Source organism: Musca domestica, unplaced genomic scaffold (genome assembly GCF_030504385.1).
Source record: "Musca domestica strain aabys unplaced genomic scaffold, Musca_domestica.polishedcontigs.V.1.1 37, whole genome shotgun sequence".
Taxonomy (NCBI): Eukaryota; Metazoa; Arthropoda; class Insecta; order Diptera; family Muscidae; genus Musca; species Musca domestica.
Window position 1 is genome coordinate 4,747,006 of NW_026712321.1, and position 14,911 is coordinate 4,761,916.

At 33.9% G+C, this 14,911-nt stretch overlaps 1 protein-coding gene across 5 annotated transcripts in view; it reads right to left on the reverse strand.

The window, feature by feature from the left end:
- LOC101889572 (EH domain-binding protein 1) overlaps positions 1 to 14,911 on the reverse strand; it is an 81,793-nt gene that overhangs the window by 17,804 nt on the left and 49,078 nt on the right. For 4 of the 5 annotated variants that reach the window (XM_059126098.1, XM_059126094.1, XM_059126095.1 and 1 more), the window contains exons 4-6: positions 9,007 to 9,188; positions 8,735 to 8,934; positions 3,307 to 4,378 (exon numbers count right to left, since the gene is read on the reverse strand). In XM_059126098.1, the coding sequence (XP_058982081.1) occupies positions 3,307 to 4,378; positions 8,735 to 8,934; positions 9,007 to 9,188 (1,454 nt within the window). The remainder of the gene's footprint in view (positions 1 to 3,306; positions 4,379 to 8,734; positions 8,935 to 9,006; positions 9,189 to 14,911) is intronic. The other variant, XM_059126097.1, reaches the window with a different exon arrangement.

The following is a 14,911-nucleotide window of genomic DNA, read 5'->3' on the forward strand; positions in this document are numbered from 1 at the left end:
GAAGTTGAAAAATTATCCACTAAAAGTTATCCGAATAAAATAAAAAAATTATCCATGTGATCCGAATAAAAGGGAAAATATAATCCATGTTTTCCGGATAAGGCTAAAATGTTATATATATTATCCGGATATATAAACATCTTATCCACGTTATCCGGAGAAGGCGAAAACATAATCCATATTATCCGGATAAGGTTACAATGTTATCCATGTGATCCGGATAAGGTAAAAATGTTATCCACGTTATCCGGATAAGGTAAAAATGTTATCCACGTTATCCGGATAAGAGAAATATGTTATCCGAGTCATCCGGAATGAAAATGTTATCCACGTTATCCGGATAAGAGAAATATGTTATCCGAGTCATGCGGAAAAGGTGTAAATGTTATCCACCTTATCCGGATAAGATTGAAATTTTATCCACGTTATCCGGACAAGGTGAAAGTGTTATCCACGTTATTTTGGTAGTGTAAAAATGTTACCCAAGTTATCTGGATAAGGAGAAAATGTTGTTTGTGTTATCCGCATAAGGGGAAATGTTATCCATATTATCCGGATAAGGTGAAAATATTATGCGAGCCATCCGGATAAGCTGAAAATGTTATCCGGATAATATTTAAATATTATCCACGTTACCCAGATAAGGTGAAAATTATATGAATGTTGTCGGGATAAGTTTGAAATTTTATCCGCGTTATCCGGACAAGGTGAAAGTGTTATCCATGTTATCCAAATAGTGTAAAAATGTTATCCACGTCATCCGTATAAGGTAAAAATGTTAACCACGTTATCTGGATAAGGAGAAAATGTTGTTTGTTATCCCGATAAGGGTAAATCTTATCCATATTATCGGGATAAGGTAAAAATATTATGCGAGTCATCCGGATAAGCTGAAAATGTTATCCGGATAATATTTAAATGTTTTCCACGTCACCCAGATAAGGTGAAAATTATATGAATGTTGTCCGGAAAGTTTGAAATTTTATCCACTTATCCGAACAAGGTGAAAGTGTTATCCATATTATTCGGATAGTGTTAAAGTGTTATCCACGTCATCCGGATAAGGTAAAAGTGTTATCCATGTTATCTGTATAAGGAGAAAATGTTGTTTGTGTTATCCGCATAAGGGGAAATGTTATCCATATTATCCGGATAAGGTGAAAATATTATGCGAGTCATCCGGATAAGCTGAAAATGTTATCCGGATAATATTCAAATGTTATCCACGTTACCCAGATAAGGTGAAAATTATATGAATGTTGTCGGGATAAGTTTGAAATTTTATCCGCGTTATCCGGACAAGGTGAAAGTGTTATCCATGTTATCCGAATAGTGTAAAAATGTTATCCACGTCATCCGGATAAGGTTAAAATGTCATTCGTGTTATCTGGATAAGGAGAAAATGTTGTTTGTGTTATCCGGATAAGGGGAAATGTTATCTATATTATCCGGATAAGGTGAAAATATTATGCGAGTCATCCGAATATGCTGAAAATTTTATCCACGTTACCCAGATAAGGTGAAAATTATATGAATGTTGTGCGGGAAAGTTTGAAATTTTATCCGCGTTATCCGGACAAGGTGAAAGTGTTATCCATATTATTCGGATAGTGTTAAAGTGTTATCCACGTCATCCGGATAAGGTTAAAATGTCATTCGTCTTATCTGATAAGGGAAAATGTTGTCCTTATTATCCGGATAAGTTGAAAATATTATCCATGTTAAACGGTTAAAGTTTAAATTTTTTCTACGTTACCCGAACAAGGAGAAAATTTTATCCGGATTATGTGAAAAATGTTATCCAGGTTATCGGGATAAGGTAAAAATATTATCCATGTTATCCGGATAAGGTTGAAATGTTGCTCGCGTCATCCGGATAAGGTCGATTTCTTTATCCGTGTTATTCGGATAAGGTGTAAATGTTATCCATGGTATCCGGATAAACTGAAAATGTTATTTACATTATCCGGATAAGGTAAAACTGTTATTTACTTTATCCTGGATAAGATAGAAAAGCTATCCACGTTATCCGGAGAGATGGAAATAATATCCCAAATTGTTTATTTAGGTTATCCATGCCATCCAAAAAGGAAACAGCATTAACACCATTCGTAGAAGCCGGATAACGCTTAATTATTATCCGAAGCATCCGCTTAATGTGAAAATGTTGTCCGGATAACATACAAATGTCATTCATGATCTACAGAAAGCATAAAAATGTTATCCGTGACATGTGGATATCCCGAAAATGTTATCCGGATAAGGTAGAAATGTTATCCGTAACCTACGGATAGCATAAAAATATTTTCCATTGTATGCGGATAGCCTGAAAACATTATCCACGACTTTCGGATGACGTAAAACTGTTATCCATAGCCTGTAGATAGCATAAAAATATTATCCGTTAAATGCGGATAACCTGAAAACGTTATCCACGATATCCGGATAACCTGAAAACGTTATCAACTATATCCGGATAACATAAAAATGTTATCCACGACCTACAGATTTCATAAATATGTTATCCGTGATACGCGGATAATATCCACGATATCCGGATAACATTAAATTGTTATCCATAATCTATGGATAGCATTAAATGTTATCCGTTACATGCGGATAACCTGAAAACGTTATCCACGATATCCGGATAACCTGAAAACGTTATCCGCTATATTCGGATAACATAAAAATCTTATCCACGACCTACAGATTTCATAAAAATGTTATCCGTGATACGCGGATAATATCCACGATATCCGGATAACATTAAATTGTTATCCATAACCTATGGATAGCATAAAAATGTTATCCGTTATATGCGGATAACCTAAAAACGTTATTCACGATATCCGGATAACATAAAAATGTTATCCGATATATGCGGATAACCTAAAAACGTTATCCACGATATTCGGATAACATAAAATTGTTATCCATCCACCTATGGATAGCATAAAAATCTTATCCGAGATATGGGGATATCCAGAAAACGTTATCCGCATTATCCGGATAATTTTAAAATATTATCCATAACCTACGGATAGCATAAAAATGTAATCCGTATATGCGGATAACCTGAAAACATTATCCACGATATCCGGATAACATAAAAATGTTACCCCTAACATACGGATAGCTTAAAAATTTTATCCGTGATTTGCAGATAAACTGAAACGATATGCGGATTAAACCACATTTTCCGAACAACCAGAAAGCAATATATTTTCATAAAAAATCAATTAAAAATGTAATCCAATTTATCCAAACAAATTGTTACGGTAATTTTTTTTTCGTCATACTCACATTATCGATGGCTCAAAATGATGGATGATGGCACAAAAAGCCATGCCATTACGCCAGCTGGTGGTGAGATTGGTGACCTTAACATTGGGATATTCTTTGGTAACTTCTTTGCACCATTCCAGGAGGTCCTGGCCGGGGGTGTTCTCCTTGAGTATGATTTTCTCGACCGGCTTAAGGGAGTTATTGCCAATGCCATTGTGGCCATGGGACAAATGGCCATTGGAATTGTTTGACGAGGGTGGTGCCTTATCGCTGCTGCTGTTCGTCTCACTGCCAGAGGTTTTTGTGGATGTGTTGTTGTTTGCGTTTGGTGTGGGTTCAATGGATTCATAGGATTTCTTCAGATTCAGCGGCTGCAATTCAGGTCTTTTGTGGTTTTCGTTTTTGAACGATGCCGACGAGATATCCAGTTCATTTAGTTTGGCCGAAAAGTTGTCCTTGCTTTCATTGTTGCTCTCTTTTTCGGAGCTCACCTCCACGCCTCCTCCTTCTCCCTTACCCTCTGTGGCGGTAATTGTGCTGTCCGAAATTTTTGTGGACTCTGCAATCCTATGGCTATCAAAGGATAGCTCTTCCAGGGTATTGTTGGAGTCTTCCTTCTTGTCGGACTTGTTGTGTTCTTTGGTTGTTTCTAACGACTCCTTGGGGTCCTCTTGAGAGTTTGATGTTGAGGGGAATTTCAAATTTTTCCGGGCCGGTTTGATGGGTTCCTCATTGGCCTTTTCCGTGGATTTCTTTTGATCAAACACCTTGGCAATGGGTGTTGAGGTCACAATACGCATTAGCCGATTGGGCTCCTTCTTGGCCATTTCCGTGTCATGGGAACTAGGAACTTGATCTCTTGAGGATGATGACGAAGATGATGTTGTCGTGGGCAGTGATGCAGCGGCAGCCGTTGCTGTTGCTGATGAGGCCTGTGGTGCCTGGCTAGCACTGGGTGTCTTCAGAGAGTCCTCCATAAAATCACCATCACCCGGTGGCGGTGTAAAGGGGGGCTGTTTGTCTGATTCAAATTCAAAATTTAGATTATTAACCTCGGCCAATGGAGTGGGATCTTCGGACAAAGAAGGTACTACGGCACAAGAAAACACACACACACAACACAACATTTACATGGGCGGGGACGGGGGGTTAGAGGTCGAATTGGGTTGGAATGTAGGGTTTTGTTTAATATTTGTATTTTGGGGTTTTTCAAAGAGTATAACAGTTTCAACATTTATACACATGATGATGTATTTAATATACATTAGTAGAGAACACAATAAAAAAGAAGAGGGCGGAACGGGGACATACACACAATGTGAGATATCGGAATTATTTTTTTGTTGTTTTTGGTTTTTGTTTTTTAGTGGTCGATGTGTGTATGTTCGTTTTATGTTTTTTTGTTTTGTTTTTTTTTTTTTGCAAAATGATGAAAGGCCAGATTGTTTTGATTTTGTTTTGTTATAGGATTTTGATTTGTTGTTTCGTTTCAGTTTTTTTTTTTTTTTTTTTGCGGAATAAAGAAGAAAAAAAGAGTAGAATAATTGTACAATAAAACAAATTTATAAAAATTGTTTGGTAACAGTTAAACATTATTGGTTATTATTGAATGAATGATTGATGGATGCAATGGCAAGGAATGGATGATTGAATGAATGATGGACGAATGAATGAAAAGAAACGGATGACAACAAAACAAATGACTGAAAATGGGACTACATTTAGTTGAGACTAGGACTCTAAACTAAATTGAAAGACTCAAACAAAACGAAAATCCAAATTGTGTCTGGAAGGGAAGAAAATTACAGGTAGGTCTCTTTTTATGGCCTGTTTCAAAATATGAAAAGAAAATGATTGCCGAAGGAAACCCCCCAATTCGATGGAGCTTTTAAATTTTGATTTTGAAAACCCCACATGGGTGTACCCCAATCTCTTCCCATTGATTTTCCTTTGACATCGAGAAACAGGCCATTAGAAAAAACTAAAATTATTTTTTTTTTTCAAAAAAAAAAATTAAAATAATTTTTTTTTTTTTTAGAAAAAATAAATCAAAAATATTTTTTTTTTTTTTCAGAAAAAAAATTAAAATTATTTTTTTTCAGAAAAAAAATTAAAATTATTATTTTTTCAGAAAAAAAAATCAAAATAATTTTTTTTCAGAAAATAAATCAAAATTATTTTTTTTCAGAAAAACAATAAAATTATTTTTTTTTTTTTTAGAAAAAAATTAAAAAATATTTTTTTCAAGAAAAATAAATCAAAATTATATTTTTTTCAGAAAATCAAAATTATTTCTATTTTCCAGACACAATTTCATTTTCAAATCTAAAAATCTAAATATTATATAAATTTTTTGTATTCTAATCTATAATAAATATTTGTATGTCTATATTTAACTATGTAATGTTTACAACAAAACTACAAAAACAACTTTATAACAATGATGATAGTTATGAGGCGAAAAATAAACGAACAAGTACAAATGAAGTTAAGTTCGGCTAGGCCGAACCTTTTTTATAGTCTCCACCATGGACAAATCAGTTATTCTCAGGATTCCTTAAACTTTATTTAATATAAATAAAATACTCTCTGGGAAGAGAAAATTTTAAATTACAGCTTATTTGATTGGAAATTTGGGGCTGAGTCCTTTAAAAACCTAAAATTAGGAGGTACCCCTAAGTGGGGTCTATACCCAACAGAGGACTTACCTTAAATATATTTTTGGGAGGAGTTAATAACCCACAGAGAGTCTACATTGTTTGAAAATTTTGGTCGAAACCCACAAAAAACGCCCGAAAATCAGAAGGCCTATACCAAAAAGTGGACTCAAATGAAATATTTTTTGCGAGGAGTTAAATTACCCACTAGGAACCCTAAATAATAAATTACAGCTTATTTGGTTCGAAATTTGGTGGTAAAACCCTAAAAAAGCGAAAATCAGGAGGTACCTTCCAATGGGGCCTATACCAAAAAGTGGACCTACAATGAATATTTTTGGCAATGAGTTAAACTACATCCTGGGAACCCTAAATAGCATATTACTGGTGATTCGGTTCGAAACTAAAGGTGGAAATCATAAAAAATCCAAAAATCTTGAGGTACCCTTATATGGGGCCTATACCAAAAACTGGGACTAAATTAACTATTTTTTTGCAAGGTGTTAAACTACCTACAAGAAGTATGAAATATCAAATTTTAACAGATTTGGTTGAAAATTTAGAGCTGAAACCCTCAAAAACCCTAAAATCAGGAGGTACCTTCCAATGGGGCCTACACCAAAAAGTGGACCGAAATGGAATATTTTTTGCGAGGAGTTAATAAGCCCACTGAGCAACCCTAAATACCAAATTATAGCAAATTTGGTTGGAAAGTAGGGGTAGAAACCTTCAAAAACCCGAAAATTAGGAAGTACCCCTCGTGGAACCTAGTGTAAAAAGTGAACCGAAATGTAATATTTTTTTGCTAGGAGTTAATAACCCCACTGAGAGACCTAAATACCAAATTACACCTAATTTGGTAGAAAATTAGGGGTAGAAACCTTTAAAATACCGAAAATCAGGTGGTACCTTTCAATGGGGCCTATACCCAAAAGTGGACCTACACTAATTATTTTTTGTGAGGAGTTAAAATATCCGCTGTAAAGCCGAAATATCAAATTACAGCTAATTCGGTTGAAAATTAGGGGTAGAGACCTCCAAATCCCGAAAATCAGGAGTAACCCTCTAATGGCGCCTATACCAAAAAGTGGACCTACTCTTATTATTTTTGTTGAGGAGTCAATACACCCACTGAGAACCCTAAATACCAAATTACAGTTGATTTGGTTGAATATTAGGCGTAGAAACCTCCAAATATCGAACAGCAGGAGGTATCCTCCAATGGGGCCTATACCCTTATATGGGGGCATATACCAAAAACTGGGACTAACTAAACTATTTTTTGCGAGGTATTAAACTACCTACAAATAACTTGAAATATCAAATTTTAACAGATTTAGTTGAAAATTTAATGCTGTAACCCTAGAAAACCCGAAAATTAGGAGGTACCTTCCAATGGGGCCTACAAAAGTGGACCGAAATGGAATATTTTTTTGCATGGAGTTAATAAGCCCACTGAGCAACCCTAAATACCAAATTACAGCTAATTTGGTTGGAAAACAGGGGTAGAAACCTTCAAAAACCGAAAATTGGGAGGTATCCTCCAATGGGGCCTATACCCAAATGTGGACCTAAACAAATTATTTTTTGTGAGGAGTTAATCTACACACTGAGAACCCTAAATACCAAATTACAGCAAATTTGGTTGGAAAGTAGGGGTAGAAACCTTCAAAAACCCGAAAATTAGGAAGTACCCCTCGTGGAACCTAGAGTAAAAAGTGGACCGAAATGTAATATTTTTTGTGAGGAGTTAAAAAGCCTACTGAGAACCCTAAATACCAAATTACAGCTGATTTGGTTAAATATTAGGCGTCGAAACCTTCAAATACCCAAAATCGGGAGGTACCCTCCAATGGGGACTATACCAAAAAAATGGACTCAAATGAAATATGCGAGGAGTTAAACTACCCACTAGGAACCCTAAATAACAAATTACAGCTTTTGTTGGAAATTTGGTGATAAAACCCTAAAAAAGCCAAAATCAGGAGGTACCTTCCAATGGGGCCCACACCAAAAAGTGGACCGAAATGGAATATTTTTTGCGAGGAGTTAATAACCCCACTGAGAAACCTAAATACCAAATTACAGCTAATTTGGTTTGAAACTAGGAGTAAAGATCTCCAAATACCGAAAATCAGGAAGTACCCTCCAATGGTACCAAATAATGGGCCTATATTGAATATTTTTTGGAAGGGGTTAATGTACCCACTGAGAAACCTAAATACCAAATTGCAGCTAATTTGTTTGAAAATTTTGGACGAAACCCTCAAAATAACGAAAATCTGAGGTACAATTATATGGGACCCTTACCAAATAGGGGGCCTTCATTGATATTTTTTTTTTTTTTTTTTTTTTTTGTTGAGAGAAGTTAAACTACCCCCCCGAGAAACCAAACTATCAATTTTCAACAAATTTGGTTGGAAATTTGGGGCTGAATACTTTAAAACCTTGAAAATGGGGCCTATAATAAAAGTGGACCTACATTATTTTTGGTTGGAAATCAGGTGCAGAAACCTTCTGAAGAAACCAAGACTGAGCCTCGTGCAAAATTTCAGAATTCTAGCTTCAGCCGTTTCGTTTTGGACGTTGATGCTCAGTCAGTTTACTTACAAAAGACGGACAGACAGATCGTCGGGTGTCGACTGATCAAGATTATATATTTTCCACTTCTATATTTCGTGAATTTGGCAAATTTCCCTCATTTCATGGTGGAGGTTATAAAGACGTAAAATCACAAAAAGAATTATGGCCAACACCACCACAACGGCTAGCCGGTGGAAACAACTCACCACTCAATGGCGTTGGCAGATCCATGCAACCATTCAAACTGGTTGTCATCTGTTCCAGCTGCTGTGTAAAATCATACAAATGATCCGAGATATCGGCCGAATTTTCCAAGTCAGGGATATCTTCGAGATCATCCAGTGGGGCGACATCACAGTTGTTGTTCACCGACATCAGAGAGACAACACTTTGCATGTCCTCGTCCCTTGGGGAGAAAAAGAATGGTAAAAATTTAATAATTCAAAAAAAAAAATCATAAGCTATTATGGCTACTTACGTGGCTTTACCCTCCCTGAGGAACACACAGCTGATGGTCAATTCCAATTCGGCGGAGGTGACTTTACGCGACACCGGTTTGAGGGTCAGCGTAAAACTCTGTTGTGTCGACTCGATACTGGCATATTTGCGCATATTGATATTGGCATTGGCCAGGACACGTTTTTTGCCCAAGGGAGTTATCTGTGGAGGATATAAAAATTGGAAATAAAATTTTAAAAAAAATTTATAGCCTTTTTTGAAAAAATTAAAAAAATCATAAAAATTTATTAAAAGCTCGCAAAACTTAGGAAATCAAAAAAAAAATGGGAAATTAAATTTCAAAAAAATTTTTTTTTTTGAAAATAAAGTAGAGAAAAAAATCCTAAAGTAAAAGTCGTCACAATAAAACCCTATAAACCTCCCATCTACTGACTGAAAAGGCTTGTCTCCACTGAGTTTCCTGTCTAAGAGGACTTTTTTTTTAGATAAATAAAAAAATTTCCTCCTATCCAGTTTCCATTCTCCTCCTTCAAGAAAATTAATGCTCCCGAAAATGCTTTCATTTTCATTGAAGAAAATTTGACTCAATACTGGCATATTTGCGCATATTGATATTGGCATTGGCCAGGACACGTTTTTTGCCCAAGGGAGTTATCTGTGGAGGATATAAAAATTGGAAATAAAATTTTAAAAAAAAATTATAGCCTTTTTTGGAAAAATTAAAAAAATCATAAAAATTTATTAAAAGCTCGCAAAACTTAGGAAATCAAAAAAAAAATGGGAAATTAAATTTCAAAAAAATTTTTTTTTGAAAATAAAGTAGAGAAAAAAATCCTAAAGTAAAAGTCGTCACAATAAAACCCTATAAACCTCCCATCTACTGACTGAAAAGGCTTGTCTCCACTGAGTTTCCTGTCTAAGAGGACTTTTTTTTTAAATAAATAAAAAAATTTCCTCCTATCCAGTTTCCATTCTCCTCCTTCAAGAAAATTAATGCTCCCGAAAATGCTTTCATTTTCATTGAAGAAAATTTGACTCAATACTGGCATATTTGCGCATATTTATATTGGCATTGGCCAGGACACGTATTTTGCCCAAGGGAGTTATCTGTGGAGGATATAAAAAGTGGAAATAAAATTTTTAAAAAAATTTAAAAATTTTTTGGAAAAATTAAAAAAATCTTAAAAAATTAATAAAAGCTCGCAAAATTTAGAAAGATCAAATAAAAATGGAAATTAAATTAAAAAAAATAAAGTAAAGTAAAAAAAAATCCTAAAGTAAAAGTCGTCGCAATAAAGCCCTATAAACCTCCCTTCCACTGACTGAAAAGGCTTTCCTTCACTCTACACCTCCCTCCCACTGTATTTCCTGGCCAAAAAAGCCTTTCCTTTTTGGAAAAAAAATAAATAAAAAAAATCTCCTCCAATCCAGTTTCCATTCTCCTCCTGCAAGAAAATTAATGCTCCCAAAAATGCTTTCATTTTCATTGAAGAAAATCTGCAGTGAATTTTGCAGTCAAATCTGCGGCAAGTGTTGGAGCATGATTGCTGCAGATGGAGTGTAGGTGTCTGCTGCAATATTTTTCCATTTAGCTTCAAACAAAACGAGAAACGTTTAAATGGCTTTTATGTGCAAATCATGTTCCAGCATCACAGTCACCATCACCATCATTACCACCAACTGTTCCGGTGGGGCCGATGAAAAATTAATTTAAAGAAAAATTGAAAAATTCCGAAAAAAAATAATAATCACAAAAAAAGAAATTGAAAATAATTTTTTTTAATGAGGGGGTCTTGAAAATTCAAAGGAAAAATTGGAAAAATTTGTGAAAAAACGACACATCTAAAAAATTCCAAGGAATCTTAATCCGAAAATTTTCAGAAGAGGGGAATCTTGAAAATTCAGAGGAAAAATTGGAAAAATTTGTGAAAAAACGACACATCTAAAATAGCGAAAATTCCGAGGAATCTTAATCCGAAAATTTTCAAAAGAGAGAATCTTGAAAATTCAAAGGAAAAATTGGAAAAATTTGTGAAAAAACGAGACATCTATAATAGCGAAAATTCCGAGGAATCTTAATCCGAAAATTTTCAAAAGAGGGGGGGAATTTGCTCCCTCTGCTTTCGTTTCTCTGCGATGTAAAAACATTTCTTTGGCCCTACTTTCATAATCAAGTTCACTTTTTTTTCAATAAATATGCGGAAAATTCTGCAGATTATTAAAGTAGAGATAAAAGAGAAGTATGAAGGGTATTTAAAGTTTGTCATTCCGTTTGTAACATCTCGAAACATGCATATATTCTTGATCAACATAAAATTCTATGGCGATTTAGCGATGCCCGTCCGTCTGTGGAAATCACTCTAGCTTCCGAACAAAATGAAGTACGTTGATAAAATTTTACTCAAATGTATGTTATGTCTGCAGGCCTTTTGGTATTGAAAATGAGCCGTACACGCCTTCGTATAATTCCCATATAACGGCACCTCCCGATATTCGGTATTTTGATGATTTTAGCGACTTTATTCACCGGAATTGTTTCAAATTTGGTATTTGAAGTTCGTAATGGATACTACAGCCTAAGACAGACAATTGTATGTGCAGGTCCACGCATTCGTATAGCCCCCATATAATGGTACCTCCCTAATTTCAGTATTTTGATGATTTTAGCGACATTATTCACCGGAACTGTTTCAAATTTGGTATTTGAAGTTCGTAATGAATACTACAGCCTATGACAGAAAATTGCCTGTGTAGATCCACATCTTCGTATTGCCCTCATAAATGGTACCTCCCCATATTCGGTATTTTGATGATTTTAGCGACATTATTTACCGGAATTGTTTCAAATTTGGTATTTGAAGTTCGTAAAGGATACTACAGCCTATGACAGAAAATTGTCTGTGCAGATCCACGCATTCGTATAGCCCCCATATAACGGCACCTCCCGATATTCGGTATTTTGATGATTTTAGCGACATTATTCACTGGAGCTGTTTAAAATTTGGTATTTGAAGCTCGTAACGGATACTACAGCCTAAGACAATTGTCTGTGCAGATCCACATCTTCGTATAGCCCCCCATATAATGGTATCTCCCTATTTTCAGTATTTTGATGACTTAAGCGACATTATTCAGCGGAATTGTTTCAAATTTGGTATTTGAAGTTCGTAAAAGATACTACAGCCTTATGACAGAAACTTGTCTGTGCAGATCCACGTCTTCGTATAGCCCACATATAACGATGATGATTTTGGCGACTTTATTCACCAGAATTATTTCAAATTTGGTATTTGAAGTTCGTAAAGGATACTACAGCCTATGACAGAAACTTGTCTGTGCAGATCCACGCCTTCGTATAGCCCACATATAACGGCACCTCCAGATATTCGGTATTTTGATGATTTTAGCGACATTATTCACCGGAATTGTTTCAAATTTGGTATTTGAAGTTCGTAATGGATACTGCAGCTTATGACAGAAATTGTCTGTGCAAATCCACGCCTTCGTATAGCCCCCATATAATGGTACCTCCCGATATTCGGCATTTTGATGATTTTAGCGACATTATTCACCCATTTTTTTTTTTAAGTTTCGCATTTGAATATTGTAATGGCTTATGACAAAAGTTGCCTATGCAGGTCCACGTCGTCGTATAGGACCTTATATAACGACTACATTCTGTATTTTGAAGATTTTAACAGAATTTTTAACGGATTTTATTTATTTATTTTTTTTTTTTTTTGAAAATTGCCGAATTCGTTCCAAATGGTGGAGGGTATTCAAAGTTCTGCTCGTCCGAACTTACAGATTTTTTATTTGTCTTTGGCAATATTGCAGAGCAAAGTACGTCGAATATTTTAATCGGATATTTTAACCCCCCAAACGAGTCAACAAATGGATATTTTCGGTCCTTTTTTTTCAAGATATGGTGAAAAACTCGTTTTTAACTACATCGTAGCAAGTCAAAATGCTCTACAAAAGTAATCCTCATAAGATTCTACTATAGTTCCTAGAGAACATCAAAAGTCTAAATCTTAACTAAACGCCAGGAATTCATATATACCATAGTGGAATTTTAGGGTTAAAGCCGTGCTCTGTGTGAGTTTGGGCAAAAATCTCCAACAAATCGTCATAGTAGAAGGATGACATTAAAGACAAAAATATTCTTCATCAAATTTCACTATAAGTCACCAAAGAAAAGAAGTCTCCATATCCATTATATATCGGGAAAATATTTGCATCAATGTTGGCCAAAAAAACCGCAAAAAATGTGTCCATATTTTTCTGATTATTTTTTTCTCGGACTTTTTTCGAGTTTACGCCAGAAAGTAGCACAACATTTCATTTTAGACGAATGTTGTTAAAGGAAGAAATATTCTACACAAAACAACACTATAGATCTCAGAATAAACCAAATATCTAAGTTAAGTAGTTTTTATAAAAATAACATTCGAAAAAATAAACACAAACATTTTCCCTAATTTTTTATCAATCTTTCCTCGGACTTTTCGTGAGTTAACGCCGAAAGGTAACATAAAATTTCGTTTTTGCGGAGGTGGTCAGAAGAAGAAATATTCTACACAAAATTTCACTATAAATCTCATAATAAACCAAATATCTGGGTTAAGTAGTTTTTATAAAAATTACTTTCGAAAAAAAAAAACACAAAAATCTTCCTGAATTTTGTGATAAATTTTTCGTCGGACTTTTTTCGATTTCAGACCTGAAAGTAACATAAAATTTCGTTTTAAGCGGATATTAACAAAAGAAGAAATATTCAACACAACATTTTACTATAAATCTCAGAATAAGCTATACATATTTGGGCAATAGTTTTTATGAAAATGTCATTCGAATAAAAAAACAAAAATATTTCCTAATTTTATTTTGATAAATTTTAACTTTGGCTTTTTTCAAGTTCTCGACCAAAAGTATCATAAAATTTCGTTTTTGGTGAAAGTTGCCAAAGGAAGAAATATTCAAAATTTTACTACAAATCTCGAAATAAACTGTATATCTTGAGGCACTAGTTTTTATAAAAAATTACACTCGAAATTTATGTACTACAAGTGAAAATTATGTGTTTGCTTTTTTACTGTTCAATTAACACGTTCCAATCCGAGACAAAATCTCTCTTTAGTATTCATTTTTTGGGGTAAGTGTTAAAGAAAGAATTACTCTAGATCAAATTTCATTACGAGTCTCGAAATAAAATAAATTTGTATATTCTATAGATATCATGAAAAAATATCAATGTTTCGAAAAAAAAAATAAAATAAAAAATAAAAATATTTCCTAATTGTTTTATCAATTTTTCTTAGACTTTTCACGAGTTCAAGTAACCCAAATTTCGTTTTAGACCCAGAATAAACCATATATCTGAGAACTATAGTTTTTATAAAAATTACACTCAAAAAAAACCCAAAATTATTCCTAATTTTTTGTTCTAATTTTCCCTCGGTATTTTTTCGACTTTTTATTATCCGAAAAAAAATATTAGACGATTTTTTTTCTATACAAATATGTTTGACAATTTTTTTTCTATACAAAAAATATGTTCGAGTTTTTTTTTCTTCTATACAAAAAAAAATATGTTCGACGATTTTTTTCTATTAAAATAAATTTCTTCGATTTTTTTCTATACGAAAAAATGTCGTCGATTTTTTTTCGACGATTTTTTTCTATGCGAAAAAACATTCGACGAATTTTTTTCTATACGAAAAAAAAACATTCGACGAATTTTTTTCTATACGAAAAAAAAACATTCGACGAATTTTTTTCTATACGAAAAAAAAACATTCGACGAATTTTTTTCTATACGAAAAAAAAATATTCGACGAATTTTTTTCTATACGAAAAAAAAATATTCGACGAGTTATTTTCTATACGAAAAAAAATATTCGACGAATTTTTTTCCATACGAA